The sequence below is a fragment of the Gobio gobio genome, assembly GCF_949357685.1.
Source record: "Gobio gobio genome assembly, chromosome: 3".
Classification (NCBI taxonomy): Eukaryota; Metazoa; Chordata; class Actinopteri; order Cypriniformes; family Gobionidae; genus Gobio; species Gobio gobio.
In genome coordinates this window covers 15238406-15259919 of record NC_137099.1, presented here as the reverse complement: position 1 = coordinate 15259919, position 21514 = coordinate 15238406, and the positions used below count along the sequence as shown (strand labels likewise).

At 36.8% G+C, this 21514-nt stretch overlaps 1 protein-coding gene across 1 annotated transcript in view; it reads left to right on the top strand.

The window, feature by feature from the left end:
• sdk1b (sidekick cell adhesion molecule 1b) overlaps nt 1-21514 on the top strand; it is a gene marked incomplete at its 3' end in the record, with an annotated part of 336422 nt that overhangs the window by 109615 nt on the left and 205293 nt on the right. Inside the window, exon 2 of the mRNA XM_079811264.1 lies at nt 19634-19790. Coding sequence (XP_079667390.1) covers nt 19634-19790 — 157 coding nt within the window. The remainder of the gene's footprint in view (nt 1-19633; nt 19791-21514) is intronic.

Below are 21514 nucleotides of genomic sequence, written 5' to 3'. Positions count from 1 at the left end.
ATGTAAAAAGTTGTCTGCAAGTAAACGGTTTAAAGTCAAGTCACCTTTATTGATATAGCGCTTTTTACAATACAGATTGTTTCAAAGCATATTTACAGTGTTAACAGCAGGGTTTTTCCTGCATTGAATTTGTTTTGGCGGCCGCCTAATTTGATGAGTTATTGTGATTTATGAGTGATGTAGAATAGATGGTGGATCAGAGAGCTCCTCCTCCACACGCACTCTCTATCTGGGTCTTCAAAATAATCACTGTGTTAGCTGTTAGCTCTTTCTCATATTTCACATCTTAATCCAAATCAAAAGGTCGGAAGACCAAAACCGTGTTGCACGTGGCAGATTCGGACATTTTTTTCCTAGAATTACAGCTGGGTGTGAATTGCGCTAAAAAAACGTTGACTCTTCTCTGACCAGCTGACATAAAGCATACTTTCAATAAATGGGAAACAAATTATATTCAGTTATGAAGTGTTGACATCTTGTTTCGCGATGTTCTAACAGACGGGATTCGCACACAACGTGTCTGCTAATGTCCGATTCGTGACCTAATGACTCCTTTGAACCGAATCATTTTAACGACTGGTTAGAGGACAACTGATCTGTCCAACACTGAACTAACGAATCAGTTTATTAATTTACTCAGAACACATCTGAAATGAGAACACAAGTGTGCTTACCCAAGTGGATAGTAAGAATTATTTTTAATTATCAACAGTATTTTAGCTTATTTCTGTTGACAATGTGTTGTAAAATAAATAGCCTAAAAATCATTTAGACTGGAGTGAGGTGAAACCAGAACAAAGTTGTTATTAGCTAGCTGATCATTTTATTAAATTGCATATGGCAGAAAATTAGGCTCTTTTGTTCATTTTTAATGCTACTTTTTAATATTGATATGATTATATACCAAAACAATTATCTGTAAATAGTGTAAAAAATGAGGAACAAAAGAAACAAACATCGATGTAAGAGATAATATGAGATTTCAAAATAAGATGATCAAAATTACTACGATTTTTTTTATTTATTGTCAGTATTGTGCTCGCAGATCACGTGGGTAGGGTGTGTGTGTGTGTGTCAACCACCACCGAAGAGCATTTTTGACCCAGGAAAAACTTTGTAACAGGAAATTGTTTTGGCTGTACAGCAGCTCTAGAAGAAAGTAATTTTCTAGTTTAAGTTCAGCGTTGATTTTCCGTTGTAAAAATCATTAGTTATTAATTTAGGGGCCGTTTACACGTTTGTTCTGACCATTCATTTACCCAACAACAGCGTTTTGGTGTCCTGAGAATGGCAAACATTTAAAGAAAACAAAAGGAAGGCTATTCTGCGTAAGTTACTTTATCTACAGTATTTATGCAATTCTTGCTAATTTCCTGACCAGTGATTTGCGATTAAAATGGTTAAAGGGTTAGTTCACTCAAAATGAAAATTCTGTCATTAATTATTCACCCTTATTCAGTTTCAAACCCGTAAGACCTTTGTTCATCTACTGAACACAAATGAAGATATTTTTGATGAAATCCGTCGACTCACCATTGGCCAGCTCCTGCATCAGCATCACGCGTTGTGGTGCTCACACGAACATCATCGGCCAATGGTGAGCCGACGTTCTGACATAGAACCTGGAAGCGCTGTACTGTGTTTACTACGTCAACAGTGTATGAGACTGCACACAAAAAGTATTCTCGTCACTTCGTAACATTAAGGTTCAACCACTGGAGTCACATGGACGATTTGAACAATGCTTTTATCTGGGCCTTGAAAGTTGCAATGAAGTTTCTGCCTATGGATGGTTCAGAAACCTCTCGGATTTCATCAAAAATATCTTAATTTGTGTTCTGAAGATAAGCAAAGGTCTTGCGGGTTTGGAATGACATGAGGGTGAGTAAATAATGACAGAATTTTCATTTTTGGGTGAACTAACCCTTTAAGACCATTACAAGACCTCTAAATAGTTAGCTTTTCCCCCCCATGAGTGTACAAGCAGATTTCTACTGTAAATATTTGTCATTTTATTGTTTTACACCCACTCAGAAGTCTTACCTCATAGAAACAGAGCCGACTTGCATTGCAAATGAACAAACCGTAGAAGAGGGAATGTAGGAAGTTAAAGAAAAAAAGGACTGAACTCAAAAAGATAGAAAGGCTAGAAATCTCTGAACAGTCATGAATCTGACACTTCATCCACATTAATACAATTTCTGATAACTTTGTTCAAGTTTACCAAGAACTGAGGCTTTTGAAAATGGCTTCCATAGTGAAGTACCTCTCCAAAAAATCATTGAATGTTAACATTTGTCTTTTGTCCGTCTCAGATAAGAAGTTCTGTCAAGGTTGTTCTCCTATAGGCCTTTTCTGTTCTGTCACACTTGTTTGCAGAGGTCTACTTCTGGTTTACAGCTGTTATTGATTTCCCCGTTGATAAATTATTTTTGACTTTCATTCTTGACCTGATGGAGCTTGTGTTTGTCTTCGAATGCTACTTTTAAAGTAAAAAAGAGATCACCATCTTAATTCAATTAATTTACGTCTGCCTATAACAGTTGAAATGTTTAATAATAATACTAATGAATCATTTACAGTATGTTGGTGTCTTAAGTTTTATGAAAATGAGAGACCCTCAGATTATTTTTACATGTTTATTATATTATGGAATCACTTTAAAAATAACGAATCACCAAAAAATAAAATAAATATATTCCTCACCTGCTCTGTACTTAATGTTCCTGGGAGACTCTTTGTAGCAGCTGCATACCTTTTGTATCTGTTCAAATCAAAATGTGGTATCTATGGTTATTTATTACACAGCTCTCTGGAACACTTTGTTCTTATTGGTCAAATATTCCACAATCTAATATTTGTAATATTGTATTCTTGAGAAAATTACAATCTTATAAAACCTTTTTGCAGTTGCAGATTCATATAAAAGAACATATGAATGCTGTCTGTAGATTTCCTTCCATGAGGTTTTGATCGTCAGGGTGAATTTGGTGTGAATGCTTTTTGATCTAACCAATCTGAATAATGAATGAAAAGAGATCCATCTGCCCATCACGTCAAGACATGACAACCACGCCATGGTTAACCTGGTGAAGTCGGTGAGAAAACACTTTTTTGACATGCTCTTGAGAAAAGGTTAAAAGAGTGAACTTCCCAGCCTTTCAATAAAATCGCGACTTCTTGACCGCTGAAAGCTTTGCTGAAGATCTATGCCATGCCGTGTGAATATATAATGGCTATACTCTTCACAGGGCATGTCAAGAGACTTCTCTTTTGGAGAACGGTAACTGTTTTTGATGGGGCTCATCACCCATTTTACTTGAAAGAGTGTTTCTAGAGCGCGTTGAGACATTTCTGGGGTATGTTGTCCTTGTGAAACAGCAGGACTGTCAAGAGAACTTCTCTGTTTTTGAGGGTATGTGTTCCCAAGACTCTCTGATAACTTAATCTTATGTTGAGCCGTGTTTAAGCCATGTATTTTGATTTTATTGCAGAAAACCCATTGGAAAGAAACATCACAGATATCTGCAATATCTCAATTGTTAGACAGCAATGTGGAAACGGAGGGAAAATACTTTTTGCTTAAGACTGTCCCATTAAACTTTCAATATGTAAACTTTTCAATGCATTAACTTTCCTATGCAAACACTACCAGCTAAAGGGCAGATTTTAAAGCGATTATAGGAATCACATTATAATGTACAACATATTAGATTACATTTAACAGTAGCCACGTTTACATGCACACTTTTTTGTCAATCCGATTAAAATCATTTACATGAGACTTTATCTAAACCGATTTGGTGTTTACATGTGCTGACTTTCAATCGGAATCATTTTGTGACATGCACACACAGTTTGTCTGCCGCCTCAGATTCGTAACGTTGCCAGTTATATTAACTGCGACATTTGTGGATCAGTAGTTCTGTGTTGGTAATTTTTATATTTATTTATTTAACCTAATTTATGTCCTATACAATGGCCATTTCAAAAGCTGTGATGAATGCGGAATCAAAATGAATTCAATTCATTTATTTTGAAAAACACAAAATTAACAATAAAATGCACCCAAATGATTAATAAAAACAGGATATACGGTGAAACGTGAATGAAAGCATTCAAGACGTGCTCCGCATCATTAACTAGTAACGTTAGATACATAGCCTACTAAACGCATAGATATTTCAGATGATTTAGGAAAGATACCATAATCACAGAGGTATAAATATTAACAAGTAATTCAAGGAGACTGTGGGTAATGTTACCAAACAATTTGAAGCAGTTGTTGAACTTTTTTATATATATGACTTACGAGAAACAGAGAGAAATGTCGACACGTCCTCTCCAGCAGCTTGAATGTTCCCCGTTGCCATGGCAACTCTCAATGGCCACCAGGACTTACACAGTTTTATAAAAGCTATTTATTGTTTGTTGTAAAGTGTAAGAATCACCTCAGAAAAAGAAATTCTTCTGTCAGGCGCAGTTGAAGCCTAGGACAAACGCTGTCAAGATATGGTGTAGCCAGGCTATGTTTGTGTCATTATTCCAACATTATATGTTCATAAAAAGTTTAATACAGAAAAATGAACTTTCCTCACTTGTCAACATTAGCCTGGTGTGAGCGCGGTGCGCGCGCGCTGTAGGCTATGTCACGTCACAGAAAAACGTACACTCAAAGTAATCGGATCAGGTCGTTTACATGGTGGAATTTTTCGTTTGATCGGTTTATGAAAAGGTTTATCCCACCCCTCTTAAACCGATTACAATTTCATTCAGTTTGGCCATTTTTATTCCGATTGAGGTGTTTACATGGAGCATTTTCATTCGGATTGGACTTTTAAACCGATTACAGTGCTCCATGTAAACGCACCTAGTGTTATTAAATATTTTTAAACTCTTTTTAAAGTTGCGATAGTCTTGTGACTTGTGACATGTATCCGAGCAAAATGGTGTCTCGACACGAAAAAATGTAGGACGGGTCTTGATTGGATCGTTATGGTTTGCTATTGGTCGATCTCATTTGATTGACAGGTTTCTCTGCCCCAATGCCAATAAACACGCCATCAGAGAAGAGATTTTGCTGCAAGAAGGAGGGGAAGTTATTTTGAGTATGATTATAAAGGCATATGAATGTGAAAATCATAATGATGTGCATGATCAAATACAATAATTGTCTATTTTGATTTAAAGATTAAGTGAGTGTTAAATGATGGCCATGGTCATCAAAATGTAAAAATAATGAAAATGAGCATGCATGCAAGAAATTAAATATAAATGTTAAACACATTTTTCTCCTGAGAACAAGACCAGAGTAATCTCAAGGGTCCCCTTTTTTAGAAGAGATCTCAACCATGTGCTCAGATTGGCCAAGATCCCAAAGTGTAAATAAAAATCAGACATTACATTATGAACTCAAAAATTTTACAAACTGTGGGGAATAAACTATTTCACAGGGAATGTACAGACTGTAAGAAACCATTAGTGAAGCAAGTGACAGTATAACAATAGAATGACGATCATCCTATTATACACCTCGTGGTCTAGACATTTGGAAATTTTAGGCGTTTAGCTGCCTGACTGTGTTTGTATGTGTGAGCGATTGTGTATGTCCTTTCCTTTCAGCTTCCCATTTATTTTTTGTTTGCTCTCTCTCTTCATTCATTGTTAGTTTAGTACTTCGTTTTCAGAGCTGTCAGATTGTGCATGCTTTTGAACTTTAATTTGATTATAAGCAAACAAAAACGTGCTGAATGCTTCGTTACCCCACTTATCTAGCGGCAAACAGTAATTATTGTGCATTTGTTCTATCTGCCCTCTGAAGAATAACTAACGCTCTCAGCTGTAACTAAACATGTCTACCTGAACACAAAAGGGTGCTGGGATATTTAAAACAATTGAATATGTTTCCACACTGGATTATTATATATTTGCTCTTCATACAAAACAAGCCGCTTATGAGACTGTTGTGGGTGGTTGCCAGGGAGTTGCTATGTGTCTGGCAAGATGTCCTAAGTGGCTTTTCTCTCTAGAAAGTCTTAAAAATATAACATATTTTGTGTTTGCATTTTCCCTAAAGGCAGAGTTGTAAACTTCAGCAGAGAAAAATATGGGACACTCTCTGTTCCTTTACACCACATGCCATTTGAGATTGAAGTAAACAGTTGGTGGCAGGTGACAATTGACCACTTTGTGAATAAAAATGAAATGCCGCAGAATCACAGTGTGTGCCTGCAGCTATGTGTGAGTGTGTGTGTGTATAAAAAGATATCCTAAATTTGAAATTGGCTGAAATATGTGCCAGAAAGCATCAGAGATGCAATCACTATGATTTCATTTTTATTTAAAAATGATTTAAAGCCATACTGAGCTACACTGTTATACACCATCAGTTTAACTGATGATAAATAATATTAAATAAATAATAGATAAATAATATTTCAATGAACTAATATTTATTTTAGACGCATTACACATTTAAATAACCTTAAATCAGATAACAAAATAATCCAGTGAAAAATTTGTACAAATGAAACCGACTGATAATGACTGGATGATCTTTATATTTTTATGATTCATAACTTGTTCTGAAACACTGCTTATGATTTAAAGGGATTAAAAAAGAGGAGTGTGTGGATTTTTACCACTATAGGGTGGTTGTGTACACACCATAGACATTCCATAGACAATGGTTTTTACACTGTACAAACTGTATATTCGATCCCCTAAACCTAAACCTACCCATCACCGAAAACGTTTTGTATTTTTACATTTTCAAAAAACATCACTTAGTATGATTTATAAGCTGTTTTCCTCATGGTAATAGGGTGACCACGGGACAGTCCTGAAATTGGGAGCTTTGTCCTGCAAGATGTAAGCAGTGTCCCGCATTCAAATTTGGCTATGCACTTTTGTATTCCCTGAAATTATAATACCACAATAAGAAATATAATACTAAAATGTGATTAGCATTTAAAAATCCATTTACGCCGCCGTCATGTTCTAGCTAGAGTGGGAAAATGACCAACCAACGCATTCGTAGGGAGGGATTTTTCTGCTGATGATGACTGAATGGAGCCAAGGAACCTCATTAAATACAGCTACAGGGCTTCATCTAGACACGTACTGGATAAAAACATCCTGATCAAACCTGTGAAATCCAACACAAAATACAAGTTCAAGATGCATTTGATGTTTGCATAGTCTAATTAAGGAAAATAAACTAGTCGCTACTTAAGGAAATGTATTGTAGTATAAAATTTAGATTTTGTAATAAAAAAAGATTTTGGACTGAACAGGTCCCGTAGAGCAAATTACACTGAATCAATCAAACCTGAGCAAATTGAGTGCCGGTCACTGAGCCGGTCACAATTAACAAAGGTTATTGACGATTTAAATCATCCAACATGATGGCAAATAAGCTTTCCAACTAATGTAAATCAATATTTAAATAGTATAATAATAAATTGATCTCTCACACACGTGTCCTGCATTGTCCTGCAAAATCACATCTACTGTCCTGCAACAGAGTAATAATAACCAGGTGGTCACCCTACATGAGAACCAAATAAATGGCCCCACAAGGACAAGGATTTCAGATATTGAGATCTTTGTAGGGACATTTTGTCCACATAAAGTAGTGAATATCTGAACCACACACACAAACTTGTTTTTATATCCTTACGTAGACTTTCCAAAGACCGTTTATTCAATACCCCTACACTAAACCTACCCATCACAGAAAACTTTTTTTTAATTTTCAAAAAAATTCACAGCTTTTTCCTCATTGGACATGAATAAATGGCCCCACAATGTCAACATTTTCAGATTATACTATCTTCATGGGGACATTTGGTCCTCTTAGTGTGGGTTAAACACACACACACACACACATTATTATATTTTTTGCCTTTCCTCTTCAGTATTAGGGATATACAGTGAGGAAAATAAGTATTTGAACACCCTGCCTTTTTGCAAGTTCTCCCACTTAGAAATCATGGAGGGGTCTGAAATTGTCATCGTAGGTGTATGTCCACTGTGAGAGACATAATCTATATAAAAAAATCCAGAAATCACAATTTATGATTTTTTTAACCAATTATTTGTATGATACAGCTGCAAACAAGTATTTGAACACCTGTCTATCAGCTAGAATTCTGACCCTCAAAGACCTGTTAGTCTGCCTTTTAAAATGTCCACCTCCACTCCATTTATTATCCTAAATTAGATGCACCTGTTTGAGGTCGTTAGCTGCATAAAGACACCTGTCCACCCCATACAATCAGTAAGAATCCAACTACTAACATGGCCAAGACCAAAGAGCTGTCCAAAGACATAATAGTACACCTCCACAAGGCTGGAAAGGGCTACGGGGAAATTGCCAAGCAGCTTGGTGAAAAAAGGTCCACTGTTGGAGCAATCATTAGAAAATGGAAGAAGCTAAACATGACTGTCAATCTCCCTCGGACTGGGGCTCCATGCAAGATCTCACCTCGTGGGGTCTCAATGATCCTAAGAAAGGTGAGAAATCAGCCCAGAACTAAACGGGAGGAGCTGGTCAATGACCTGAAAAGAGCTGGGACCACCGTTTCCAAGGTTACTGTTGGTAATACACTAAGACGTCATGGTTTGAAATCATGCAAGGCACGGAAGGTTCCCCTGCTTAAACCAGCACATGTCCAGGCCCGTCTTAAGTTTGCCAATGACCATTTGGATGATCCAGAGGAGTCATGGGAGAAAGTCATGTGGTCAGATGAGACCAAAATAGAACTTTTTGGTCATAATTCCACTAAACGTGTTTGGAGGAAGAAGAATGATGAGTACCATCCCAAGAACACCATCCCTACTGTGAAGCATGGGGGTGGTAGCATCATGCTTTGGGAGTGTTTTTCTGCACATGGGACAGGGCGACTGCACTGTATTAAGGAGAGGATGACCGGGGCCATGTATTGCGAGATTTTGGGGAACAACCTCCTTCCCTCAGTTAGAGCATTGAAGATGGTTTGAGGCTGGGTCTTCCAACATGACAATGACCCGAAGCACACAGCCAGGATAACCAAGGAGTGGCTCTGTAAGAAGCATATCAAGGTCCTGGCGTGGCCTAGCCAGTCTCCAGAACTAAACCCAATAGAGAATCTTTGGAGGGAGCTCAAACTCTGTGTTTCTCAGCGACAGGCCAGAAACCTGACTGATCTAGAGAAGAACTGTGTGGAGGAGTGGGCCAAAACCCCTCCTGCAGTGTGTGCAAACCTGGTGAAAAACTACAGGAAACATTTGACCTCTGTAATTGCAAACAAAGGCTACTGTACCAAATATTAACATGGATTTTCTCAGGTGTTCAAATACTTATTTGGAGCTGTATCATACAAATAAATAGTTAAAAAATCATACATTGTGATTTCTGGATTTTTTTTTTAGATTGTCTCTCACAGTGGACATGCACCTACGATGACAATTTCAGACCCCTCCATGATTTCTAAGTGGGAGAACTTGCAAAATAGTTAGTTGCAAAATAGAACTTCAAATACTTATTTTCCTCACTGTATATACACCCAATACTAGGGATATCACACAACTGTCTTTTTTTCAATTTGTTTTCCATTTTAATATGTCAATTTTGTGCTGATGCTGATCAAATCTGATATACTGAAGCATTCATGCTAAAATATGGGACAGGCTGCATTCTGGAACAGCTGCCTTAAATAAAATAGATTCAGTATTATTGCAGATGGTCACCCAATATTACAGATTTTTTTCTTTTCTTTGCAGCACAACATTTTAAAACTTTTGGAGCTTATTTTATTGTAAGTTACAGCAATTGAAGAAAAACAATACAGTAATACAGTTTTAGTTTTGTTTTTCTGCCCACTGTGTCCAGAATTTTAGATTTCCGTCAAGAATTTTCAATTCTGTGCATCACTAGAATAAGTATGTGTCAGACATTGTGTCTTTATTTGGCAACTAAAGTTTCCCATGTCTTATATAAGCCTTAGTGTTTGCACAGTTCAGGTAACACAGACCGATGATTCTATCAATAATGTTTGTCCTTTCCATTTCAGAGATCATACTCTTCCTGCTTGAAGTTCTTTTGAGCGAGCTATAGTCAGTCACAGAGAGATTTCCTGGTCGCAAGGCACTTTTAAAGGGTTGTGTGTGTGTGTGTGTGCGTATGTTGTTTCCCGTTCCCTTGAGAATCCTCTGCCTCCACTTTATGGAAATGTCAGTGATCACCCTGTCTCTTCCACTGCGTGAGTCCGTGTGATGTGTGTACGCAAGAGTGTGTGTGTGTGTGGACAGCTTGTGCTGGAGTTCACTGAAATGTTTGTGTGTGTGTGTTTGATGTGTAAATGTCACTGATCACCCCATTTCTTCCACCTGATTACCCATGCTTGCTTCTACCTGTCTGTGCGCTCAGATCTTCTCAGTGGGTAAATGTATCCTGAGGCCAGAGGAAAAGACTGGTGCGTTATGGGTGTGGGGCCACTTAACTCCCCAAAACTGTATGACTGTGCAGAGAATGCAAGTGGCTGTCACGCAGTCTCATTATATTGGAACCACAAAAAAGGTCAGATCACATGGCGCTATCATACTCGCATGGTGTATTTGGCACTTGAAGAAATAAAGTTTTGCCTCATTAAGCATGGCATCAACTCCTTTCCTTTGAGATCAACACGGTAATCGCCTATTGATTAAGGAGTAAAGGTGTTAGCACAAAGCTTTAGTTCTGTGCAATGATGACGTAGTAACTGGAGAGTTATTTGGTAACATTTAGTGGTGCTTTATAACTGGTAATGTTATGCTTTTTCATGGGTCATTGACAAATAAAAGTGTCCAATATAAAAAAGGAAAATCTTTTAAAAATCGAGCTTGTGTCAAGAAGTTGGACTTATCCTGAATTCAACCTGAATGAACTTCGCCTTGTCATAAAAAGGTTTAGTTATGGTGTTTTACTTATTTCATTTATTTGACCAGATTCTTATTGACCTAGACAGGGGTCTAGGGATCTTCTCTATGATATCATTTTCTGTTTTTCATTTCCTGCATGTTATATTGTTATATTTTGAATTATATTTTATTTTTGTATTTTCTGTTTTCATTTTAATTTTAGTTAGTTTTAGTAATTTGCTGTGTCAGTGAGTCGATTCAGCAGTTTGGATCGCCAAATTTCAGCAGTTTGGCGGTTTGACACGCGATCCAAATCATGATTCGACTCGCTGTTGTACCCAGTGTAGTTTTTTTTATTTACATTTACATTTATGCATTTGGCAGACGCTTTTATCCAAAGCGACTTACATTGCATTCAAGGTACACGTTTTACATTTTTTGTCAGTTCTTGCTTTCCCTGGGAATCGAACCCATGACCTTGGCGTTGCTAGCGCCATGCTCTACTGTTTGAGCTACAGGAAAGCCTTTTTTTTATCATTGATATACACTTAAAGCTTTTGTTATATTTTGAATTATATTTTATTTTTGTATTTTCTGTTTTCATTTTAATTTTAGTTAGTTTTAGTAATTTGCTGTGTCAGTGAGTCGATTCAGCAGTTTGGATCGCCAAATTTCAGCAGTTTGGCGGTTTGACACGCGATCCAAATCATGATTCGACTCGCTGATTCATAACGCTTCGAAGCTTCATGAGGCCGTGTTTTGAAATCGTCATCACTATATAAGTCGTTATTTAGGGTTTTTTTGCGCACAAAAACTATTCTCGCCGATTCATAAAGTTATTGTAGAACCACTGTAGTGAGATGGACTTTGTAACGACGTCTTTAGTACCTTTTAAGGGTCTTGAGAGTGCACAGTGCATTGTGCCAATGGAGGCCTTTCAGAGCCATCAGATTTCAACTAAAATATCTTCATTTGTGTTCCGAAGACGAACGGAGGTCTTACGGGTGTCGAACGACATGAGGGTAAGTAATTAATGACAGAATTTTCATTTTTGGGTGAACTAACCCTTTAAAGATATATGCACAAAAACAGCATGTTTTTCCTTTCACTCAGTAAAAAACTTCAAGAGGGACTGCACACTCTACCATCAATTGCGAGATTAAATCAATTCTTTACTGAGAAAAGGTCAAACGTTTCAGTCACATGTGACCTTTGTCAATGCCAAGCTTACACTTCCTGACTACTTTCCTTCTACTCAAAAATGGGCATTTACAACATGGTATAATAAATGAAATGTGGGGTATTTTGAGCTGAAATTTTACAGACACATTCTGTGGACACCTGAGACTTAAATTACATCTTGTAAAAAGGGGCGTAAGAGGTCCCCTTTAATGTCTATATAGTTCTTAGCTTTAGTTATTTTAGTACTTCAAGTACTTCTGTTAAAGTTTATTTTATTTCAAGTAATTTTTTTTTAAATAGTTTTAGTTAATAATAACGTGGCCTTGATTTGGCGGACAAACGTTTTAAAATATTAAGCAGTTTTGTTAAAATTATTTTACAATTATTTATAAACATTTTCAAATTATTTAAATATAAAAGATTATGCCAAACTACTTAAAGGATTAGTTCACTTCAAAATGAAAATTTCCTGATAATTTACTCACCCCCATGCCATCCAAAATGTTCATGTCTTTCTTTCTTCAGTGGAAAAGAAATTACGTTTTTTTGAGGAAAACATTTCAGGATTTTTCTCCATATAATGGACTTAAATGGCAACCAAAATGTGTTGATGGTCCAAATCAATGCAGTTTCAAAGGGCTTCAAAGGCTCTGCACGATCCCAGACAAGGAATAGGGTCTTATCTAGCGAAACCATCTGTCATTTTCTAAAAAAATAAGAACAATTTATATACTTTTTAACCTAAATTGCTTTTCTTGCGCTACTCTGCGACACTGCGGATTGTACAATCACTTCGGAAAGGTCATGCTAGACGTAGACAGAAGCACCGCCTCCGTGTTTACAAAGCGTTCGTGCAAAGACTAATACAAACATCCTTTTGCAAAAAAAGGTGAAACAACAATGTCGGATGATTTTGAAGTTGAGTTTGCATTAGTCTTCGCACGTTCGCTTGGGGTGTACTTCCGCCTACATCAAGAATTTGTATTATTTTATTAATTATAGTTTTTCTTTAATGTATTTTTGAATGGAATTAATATTTATTTATTTATTGTTTTTACTTTAAAGAAGCACTAGGTAACTTTTCAACCTTCATAATATATTTTCAAGACTCTTGTGATGATACATCGACTTACAATAGGTTGAATGACACGTCTGACATAGCCTGACGGGGTCTGTATTGTTTTTAATCGTACTTTTAAACTTCGGGTTTCGGGTAGTAACTATCATATTTTAGGATACCTAACATTTCTGTGATATTTGTTTATTTGTCTTGCCTCAAGCTATAATGCAAATCGATTTTTCAAATTTGCAGATTCATCTTTGGTAGCTTGAGATTATAATATTGACGATATATGGTTATTACCTACCACTAAAACATTGAATTGAAGTATCATATAGATTCTGTAAAACGGTAACCAATAGACTAGGCTACTATAATGACGCTGGCTTGTAAACGTGAGCATCGCGATCATTTGGCATTTGAAAAAATAAAACCCATGAAATGATATTCAAATGACATGCTGAAACATGTGCCACTGTACCTGGGATGAAGACATTTCACACGCGACGCAAGCAGAACACGCATGTGAACTCCATAGACAGGTGAACTCCTCCTGCAGTGTTCAGGGCTATCATGGTTGTCATGTCAACAAATGCACGTGCGCAGCATCCCCTGACAGAGTTTACGACAGTAGTAGAGGACAATACTGTTTCCCAACTGTAGGGGGACCCCGAGAGCAAAACCTACCTAGTGCTGCTTTAAACTGCCCCCAACAATATTAAAATTAATTTAAATTCAAATAGTTTGAAGTATTAAAAAGTATACGTATGCAATTTTGGAACATAACTCGTTTCACACCATTTACGAACATGAATGGCAGCTAGTTTTGCATGAGCAAACATCACTCAAAAATCTCATTAAGAGTTAATACTTCACATTCACATTCTATCACCTTTGTGCATTTAAGCAAAGCTCTTAGTGGCTTCAGGAGGGCTGTTTCTGCGATTAGTCTTTTTTTGGATGAAAGCATCTGCTAAATGGCGAGTAATTTGCTAACAAGTGTGGTGGGAGGCACTGAGGCATTGGCCTTTAGCTTCACAATTGCAGACCGGAGTCATTTTTTCCCGCAGAGACAGTAAGAATGTTTCAATTGAATGTTGACCTGTGATGCTTCAATGGGCACACATCAAACGAGAAGACTGTTCCAAAAGGTGCACAACAACATCATGCTGTCTTTTAAGAGACCTTGTTTAGCACAAATCTTAAGGCAGACTCACATATATACATACATAACCGACAATGCAATCCCAGAATGCATTGCAGCATGCTCTGTGAAGAAATACAATATATCTCACTGTAGATGGTGGATGAAGTTGAGATGTCAATCACTCATTTACATACAGTATGCTTCATTCATTTATCGGCACTATATCGGTATTTGGTTGATCCCGAAGAATTTAAGTCATCTAAATACTGCAATATCAATATTTAGATGACTTTTGCCTAATTTAAAGTGATAGCGATAAAATATAACCCTTTAAGGCTTCTTATCAAGATTTGTTCTCTTTCTAATCTTTCAAAAGGAATATACTGTAAACATTTCATATACATTATCAAATATCGCCTTTCACAATACAATTTACATTACAGAAAATAATGTTTATAATTTCTTCGTGCCTTTTAGTCGCATTTAGCAGATTAGAGCTGGGCGATAATATAGTTTACATTGGTTAGTCACCGTCATATGAAAATAATTGTTAATGATATTTGCCAGAATTTCATTATCAGTGCACTTAATTCTGTACTGTAAGATCCAACAGTGATTCTAACTAACACTTTTTTAGTTAACTTTACTTAATGTCTTAACTTAATTGTACAAATAGTAATCTGTACTATTCACATACTATACCTTGTTTACTCAGAAAACCCAAGTTAAGATTAATTGATTGGTTTTTCAGTGCCATTTTGTCAAGCAAAAAAAAAAAAAAAAAACATTATGGTGATCAGTGTTCCATTTGGTTGGGTGCTTGGAACATTTATATTATTGTAATACTCTTCCTATTGATGCAGCGATACAACAAGAAATCACAGTTATTTGGTTTCAAAGGAAGATACGTAATAAATAGGTTGCTTTTAAAAGTTTGACTGAATAATTAACTATAGTTAACGATTTAATCAAAAATTAGGTCCATTGTTAAAAGCAACCTATGTAATACTTCCCTTCATGTCATATAATGATCGGTTACAATTGTATTGCTAACACTTGCGTCATAAACACCTTGTGAGACTTTTAATTGGGTTGATATAATCCCTCTATATTTGTGAAAATATCTTGGAGTTGATCATGCTTAAGTCACACACAGACTTCAACATTCAGCATGCAAAACACAACAATGGTAGCCATACTAAGTCAAGAGTAAGGCCCAATCCCAATTCTATTTTATACCCCTTCGCCTTCCCCTACACCTACCCGTTCCCCTTGCCCCTTAAAACAGAGTGCCAAGGCATAGGGGTGAATATATTCCCCTAAGAAATGGTACACCACTACTATACCATTACACGTCATCATACCCCGTTTCTTTTATTAGTGTCCTGAGACATTTAACCAGTATGAACAGCAATGAAGTGCGTAGGGTATATCTAACAGAAATCAGGCGCGAGCACGTTTAACAAATTACTCACTCCCAACAGAGTTTTGGACTATAATAAATAAAAAAGAATATAGATGGCGAAAGAAAGAATAAAATGGCGCTCGTTTTTCAGTTCAAAAACGTATGAGCCAGAGTTTCCTAAGATGATACAGAATGATACAGAACATACAAGACTAGTGAAGCCGCTTTTCCATCGGGCCAAACTGTTCTCTTTGTTTATTAACCGTCCGATTCCGTGCTGATACTGTGGTGCTGCGATAATGTTCATACGTTTTACGTCAAGTCAGTCGTTGCCTTGTTAACGCAAGAGTTTACAGACGATATGTGATGTAAATATCGACTGCGTTGTGAAGGATGACCAGCACCAGATATATATTTTTTAACTATTATTAATATGTGTTCAAATGGAGAAACTGGCAGCCAGGCAACACGCAAGTGATCAATCCTGAGTGGCAGCATACACACATTCTAGCAGCACGGTAGTCGTTGGAGGGAAACTCCTCATACCCCTTCGTTCGAAGTATGGTCCTGAAAAATCTTTGTTTGACTTCCCCTTACCCCTACCACTCCAGCCAAAAGAGAATCGAGACACCTCTACCCCTTCACGTGAATGCGCAACACGAAGGGGTAGGGGATAGGGAAGGGCTAAGTGGTAGAAATTGGATTGGACCTAAATCTAAAGTAATTTCCTATTTCACTTTAAGTGATTTTTTATATAAGTCTAACTAATTAGATTTTACTGTGTAAAAATTGTTTTCAATTTCAGATCAAATTGAAAGTATCACATTGTTAGCGTAGCAACGTAATAAAGCTAAGTTGTTAACTAAAAATGCTATCATCAAATTCTTTTGAATCAATTGTAAGCGGTCATTTGTGTGCTTCAAGTCAGTGGTGTTCTTTTGTCATTTGCTAAATTGTTCCCTGCTTTTTGCAACAGAGCTTTCTGTGAATGTACATTCCGTTTGATACGGCAGTCACAAGACCGAATGGAATGTTTTTATCCTTTTGACACTTACTGTATTCATATAGTGTGAATTGCACACAGGATTCCACACATTTAGAGAGAGAGCTCGTATTATCAGTCTCATCTCAGGTCACATGCCTTCCCTACTGTTTTCTACTGGACACTTCTTCAGAATTAGTGATGTCATTTGAAGCCATTCTTACTATAGATGGAGAGATTAAATTCACAATACACAAAGGCCTTGACACAAGTTTCTCACAAAGCTCTAGAGTGAAAGTCCCTTTGAGAGCTTTTTCTGAGTTTATTAGGTAAAATAGGGGTCTGAATTTGTGTGTGACAATAACTGCACTATACTGACATGAAGGTGACTTATTCTTGTAACAAATAAAAACCTTTCCCTCCATATTAACTGTGTGTCTAGGGGACAAGTATTTGCAGATGTTCCCAGAAGAATATTTCTTTTTTATTATGGTCTAAATCTTTTTGCTACAGCCCAAGGACTCATATGTAAAACTATTATGGTAAGAGAGGTCATCAGTAAGCCTAATATAGAAAAAGTCAGCCATTTTAGGTGATGGTGTAACGGTGAAGTGTATAGATATTCAATGTTAAACTAAAAATGGGCTTGAGAAAGCTAGAGCAGAAAGTTTTAACAGTTTTAAGGTTTTCAGTTTACAGGTTTTAAGTTTTAGTTTAGTAATTCTAAAAGATAGAATTTTCGATAGATAAATTAGATAGGGTGTGGCTGTGCAGTTGCTAGGGTACTTGGGCAGTTGCTAAGGTACTCAGGGTGGTTGCTAGGGTGTTGTTATGCGGTTACTAGTGTACTTGGGCTGGTTTCTAGGGTTTTGCTATGCGGTTGTAGCTTGAGTTTAAATCAGTTTAAATAATAGATCAGTAAGTTGGCTTTCTCAGCCACAGAACATAAAATAAAAATGGTAATTGTGACTTTTTATCTGAAATTCTGATCTTTTTTCTCACCATTCTGAATTGATTGAGACATGCGAGATATGAACTCAGAACTTTTGAAACACAATTTGGACTTTTCTTCTCAGAATTCCTCTCAGAATTTCGCAATTCTGAGATGAAAAGTCAAAATTGTTGTTCAAATTATTTTTAAAGGTGTAGTATGTAGTTGCACCTAGTGAAATTACATAAAAACAACATTTAGCAAATGCCCATTCCGCGTGTCACGCCTCTCCAAACTCAAACATCACAAATACAGCTTGTGAAGGCATGTCTCAACAGGTAAAAGTAGGCTACTTTTAAAAGATCCAGCACATTAGGATTAATTTTAGCTGTGTTGTCGTGTGCCATGAGTAAGCAATTGCAAAAGCATGATGTATTGAAGCTTCCATTGTAGCGTGTTGCATTGCAATGCACTGTTTGCTTAGACTAAGTAAACCCAGCCCGATCTGCCGGTGATTTGATTTCGCCCTGCAGCAAAGGCTGGAAACCTGTACATATTTCTATCCTGCTTATGTTACAAATTTGCTGGAACCAATCACAAACCGGCTTATCCACCTGACGCGCTATTGGCGGGTTTAACGCAATGACGGATAGAGAAGCGATGCATCGTTGGTCTGATTGGTTGAAGGACTATACAATTGCGTACAGAGTCATTTGAACTATGCCCGTTGATCATGCCTCTTGTGGTCTGATTGGTTGAAGGACTATCCAATTTTGTACAGAGTCATTTGAACTATGCCTGTTGATCACGCCTCTTGTGGTCTGATTGGCTGAAAAACTATCCGATTTTGTACAGAGTCATTTGAACTATGCCTGTTGATCACGCCTCTTGTGGTCTGATTGGTTGAAGAACTATCAAATTTCGTACAGTCATTTGAACTATGCCTGTTGATCACGCCTCTTGTGGTCTAATTGGTTGAAGAACTATCCAATTTCGTACAGTCATTTGAACTATGCCTGTTGATCACGCCTCTTGTGGTCTGATTGGTTGAAGAACTATCCAATTTCGTACAGTCATTTGAACTATGCCTGTTGATCACGCCTCTTGTGGTCTGATTGGTTGAAGAACTATCCAATTTCGTACACTCATTTGAACTATGCCTGTTGATCACTCCTCTTGTGGTCTGATTGGTTGAAGAACTATCCAATTTCGTACAGTCATTTGAACTATGCCTGTTGATCACGCCTCTTGTGGTCTGATTGGTTGAAGAACTATCCAATTTCGTACAGTCATTTGAACTATGCCTGTTGATCACGCCTCTTGTGGTCTGATTGGCTGAAAAACTATCCGATTTTGTACAGAGTCATTTGAACTATGCCTGTTGATCACGCCTCTTGTGGTCTAATTGGTTGAAGAACTATCCAATTTCGTACAGTCATTTGAACTATGCCTGTTGATCACGCCTCTTGTGGTCTGATTGGTTGAAGAACTATCCAATTTCGTACAGTCATTTGAACTATGCCTGTTGATCACGCCTCTTGTGGTCTGATTGGTTGAAGAACTATCCAATTTCGTACAGTCATTTGAACTATGCCTGTTGATCACTCCTCTTGTGGTCTGATTGGTTGAAGAACTATCCAATTTCGTACAGTCATTTGAACTATGTCTGTTGATCACGCCTCTTGTGCAGTAGAAGATACATAGCAGACTCCCCAGACCAATATATATATATATATATATGTGATATATATAATGAGATGGACTTTAAATGTGTACTCAGGCACAGTTATCATTTTCGAAATGGCCAAATATTGGCTGATGAATCAGCCTGGGTGATTTATTGGTCATTAATCAGAGTAGTATTTGGATGCTATGGTGAGCCTGGACTGTTTGAAATATCATGGTCAGCACTTTATTCTTACGCTGAGTGTGCTTTCATTAATGCATCATAATTAGCCATCTTTGCACATTTAAAGAAGCTTAACTGTTCATTATATCAAAATTAAACATGGGTTTTCATTCCGTTATTGATGTTCTCTTCACAGACATCGCTCCGTACTTTAAAACCGAGGCAGGGGGTGCACAAACACACCTAGAGGGGAACAGACTCGTGCTCACCTGTCTGGCTGAGGGCAGCTGGCCACTGGAGTTCAAATGGATGAGAAACAGCACAGACATCACTCAATACACACCAGAGTACAGGTAAAAATTAACACACACTCTCTGCTGTCTGTTTGCTGTTTACATGTCTTATCCAAAACCAAGTTCACGAAATACGCCGTTATGGCGATCTTTGAGGACGGAGCTATACCAGACCATAAAACAGCAAAACATAAAACTCCCACGCCACAAATGTCAAATTTCTAAAGTAGTTTAGCACTATTTTGGTATAAGTAACCATTATCTTAACTTGCACCCATGTACTGAGGTCATTGGATTTTGTGTTGGAGATTGTACAGCAGAAAATAGTGCTACAATATAAAATAATATAGACAGTGCAGAGTCCTTTGGGATCTCATTTGTACCGTTCCCCTCTTTGGCCTCTTTCTCTTGTCTGGTCATCCATCTTTGACCCCTCGTGTTTTGGAGACATTATTATTAGATTGACCTCAGAGTTGAGTATAATAAAGAAATGGTGTATAATAAGAACAGCATTAGCAAGATGAGTGATTAGGTCTATTTTCAATTATTGTAAAGTCAAAAATGTTGACTTTATTGGGATAGTTCACTGAAAAATTAAAATTGTTATTCAACAGAACTTTTCTTCAACAGAAATGCACTCAAAGCAACAGTAAAAGCTTTATGTTGTTACAAAAAAAAGTATACTTTTTTTTAATAAAATGTATTGTATAAAACATTTTAGCTGAAATAAAGCTGAAATAAAATATAAGTATGACATGAAAATTAGAAATGTTGTCTTGCAATCTAATTTAAGTTGAAGCACTAAAATGAAGATCTGTAAATAAATATAAAACAAAACCTGAACTAAAAATAAATTAAAGCTAAATATTAATATTTAAAAGAAACAACCAATGCACATGACAAAAGCACAAACTTATTTTTAATTGTGACAAATAAAAATATAGGCAAATTCAAAATATAAATGAAAACCATAAAAGTATATAAATAACACTGATGCTAAACCTGTATGATTTACCTTTCTTCTGTTTCTATTTCATCTTGACAGTAACATTGAAATGTAATGTTTTCCAGCGTTCTTCAGAATCTTACATTTGAGATGTCTTTAAAACCGGCAAGGTTTTATAGGCACAGTTGATTCCACGTTCAGTCCATGTGAACCATCAGTTCTGCATTAAGCAATCATCTGTTTAAACCGAATCAACACAGATCTGAGCAGCTCTGACCCTGTGGGCTTGTAATCTTTCTTGTTAAACAGCCCACACTCACATCCACCCGCTCATAAATCCAAGCACTGTTAGTGTCCACTTTCAAACTTCTTGTATGTTTATTGAACTGGTTATTGTACACGTTGAGGAAATCATTATATACTATAGAGTCAAGTTTAGGGATATGTTCGAAATTGGATAGTAACATACTACTCATACTAAATCAGTATAATGTGTAGTATACTTTATTCCACAATGCAATGCACTCCATTTGACCTTTTAATCCTTGTGAAGAATGAACCAGACATAATATCACTCCAGATTTTCCTCTTTGGTTCATTATTTGATCAAGAATGGAGAATATGCAACAGTTGATTAAAGACATTTCATAACTGGAAGTGACTCACTGAATTAAACATGCAGCGTAGTGAGGTTATGAGACAACAATGTAGTGCACTACTGTTTGAAACATTTATCTTTGCATAATGCGCTCTGTTTCACACTAAAAAAGATGTAGTGTGCATTTTAGAGAATAATGCACAGCAAGAACATAGTCCATTACTCAAGTAAGCACTATGT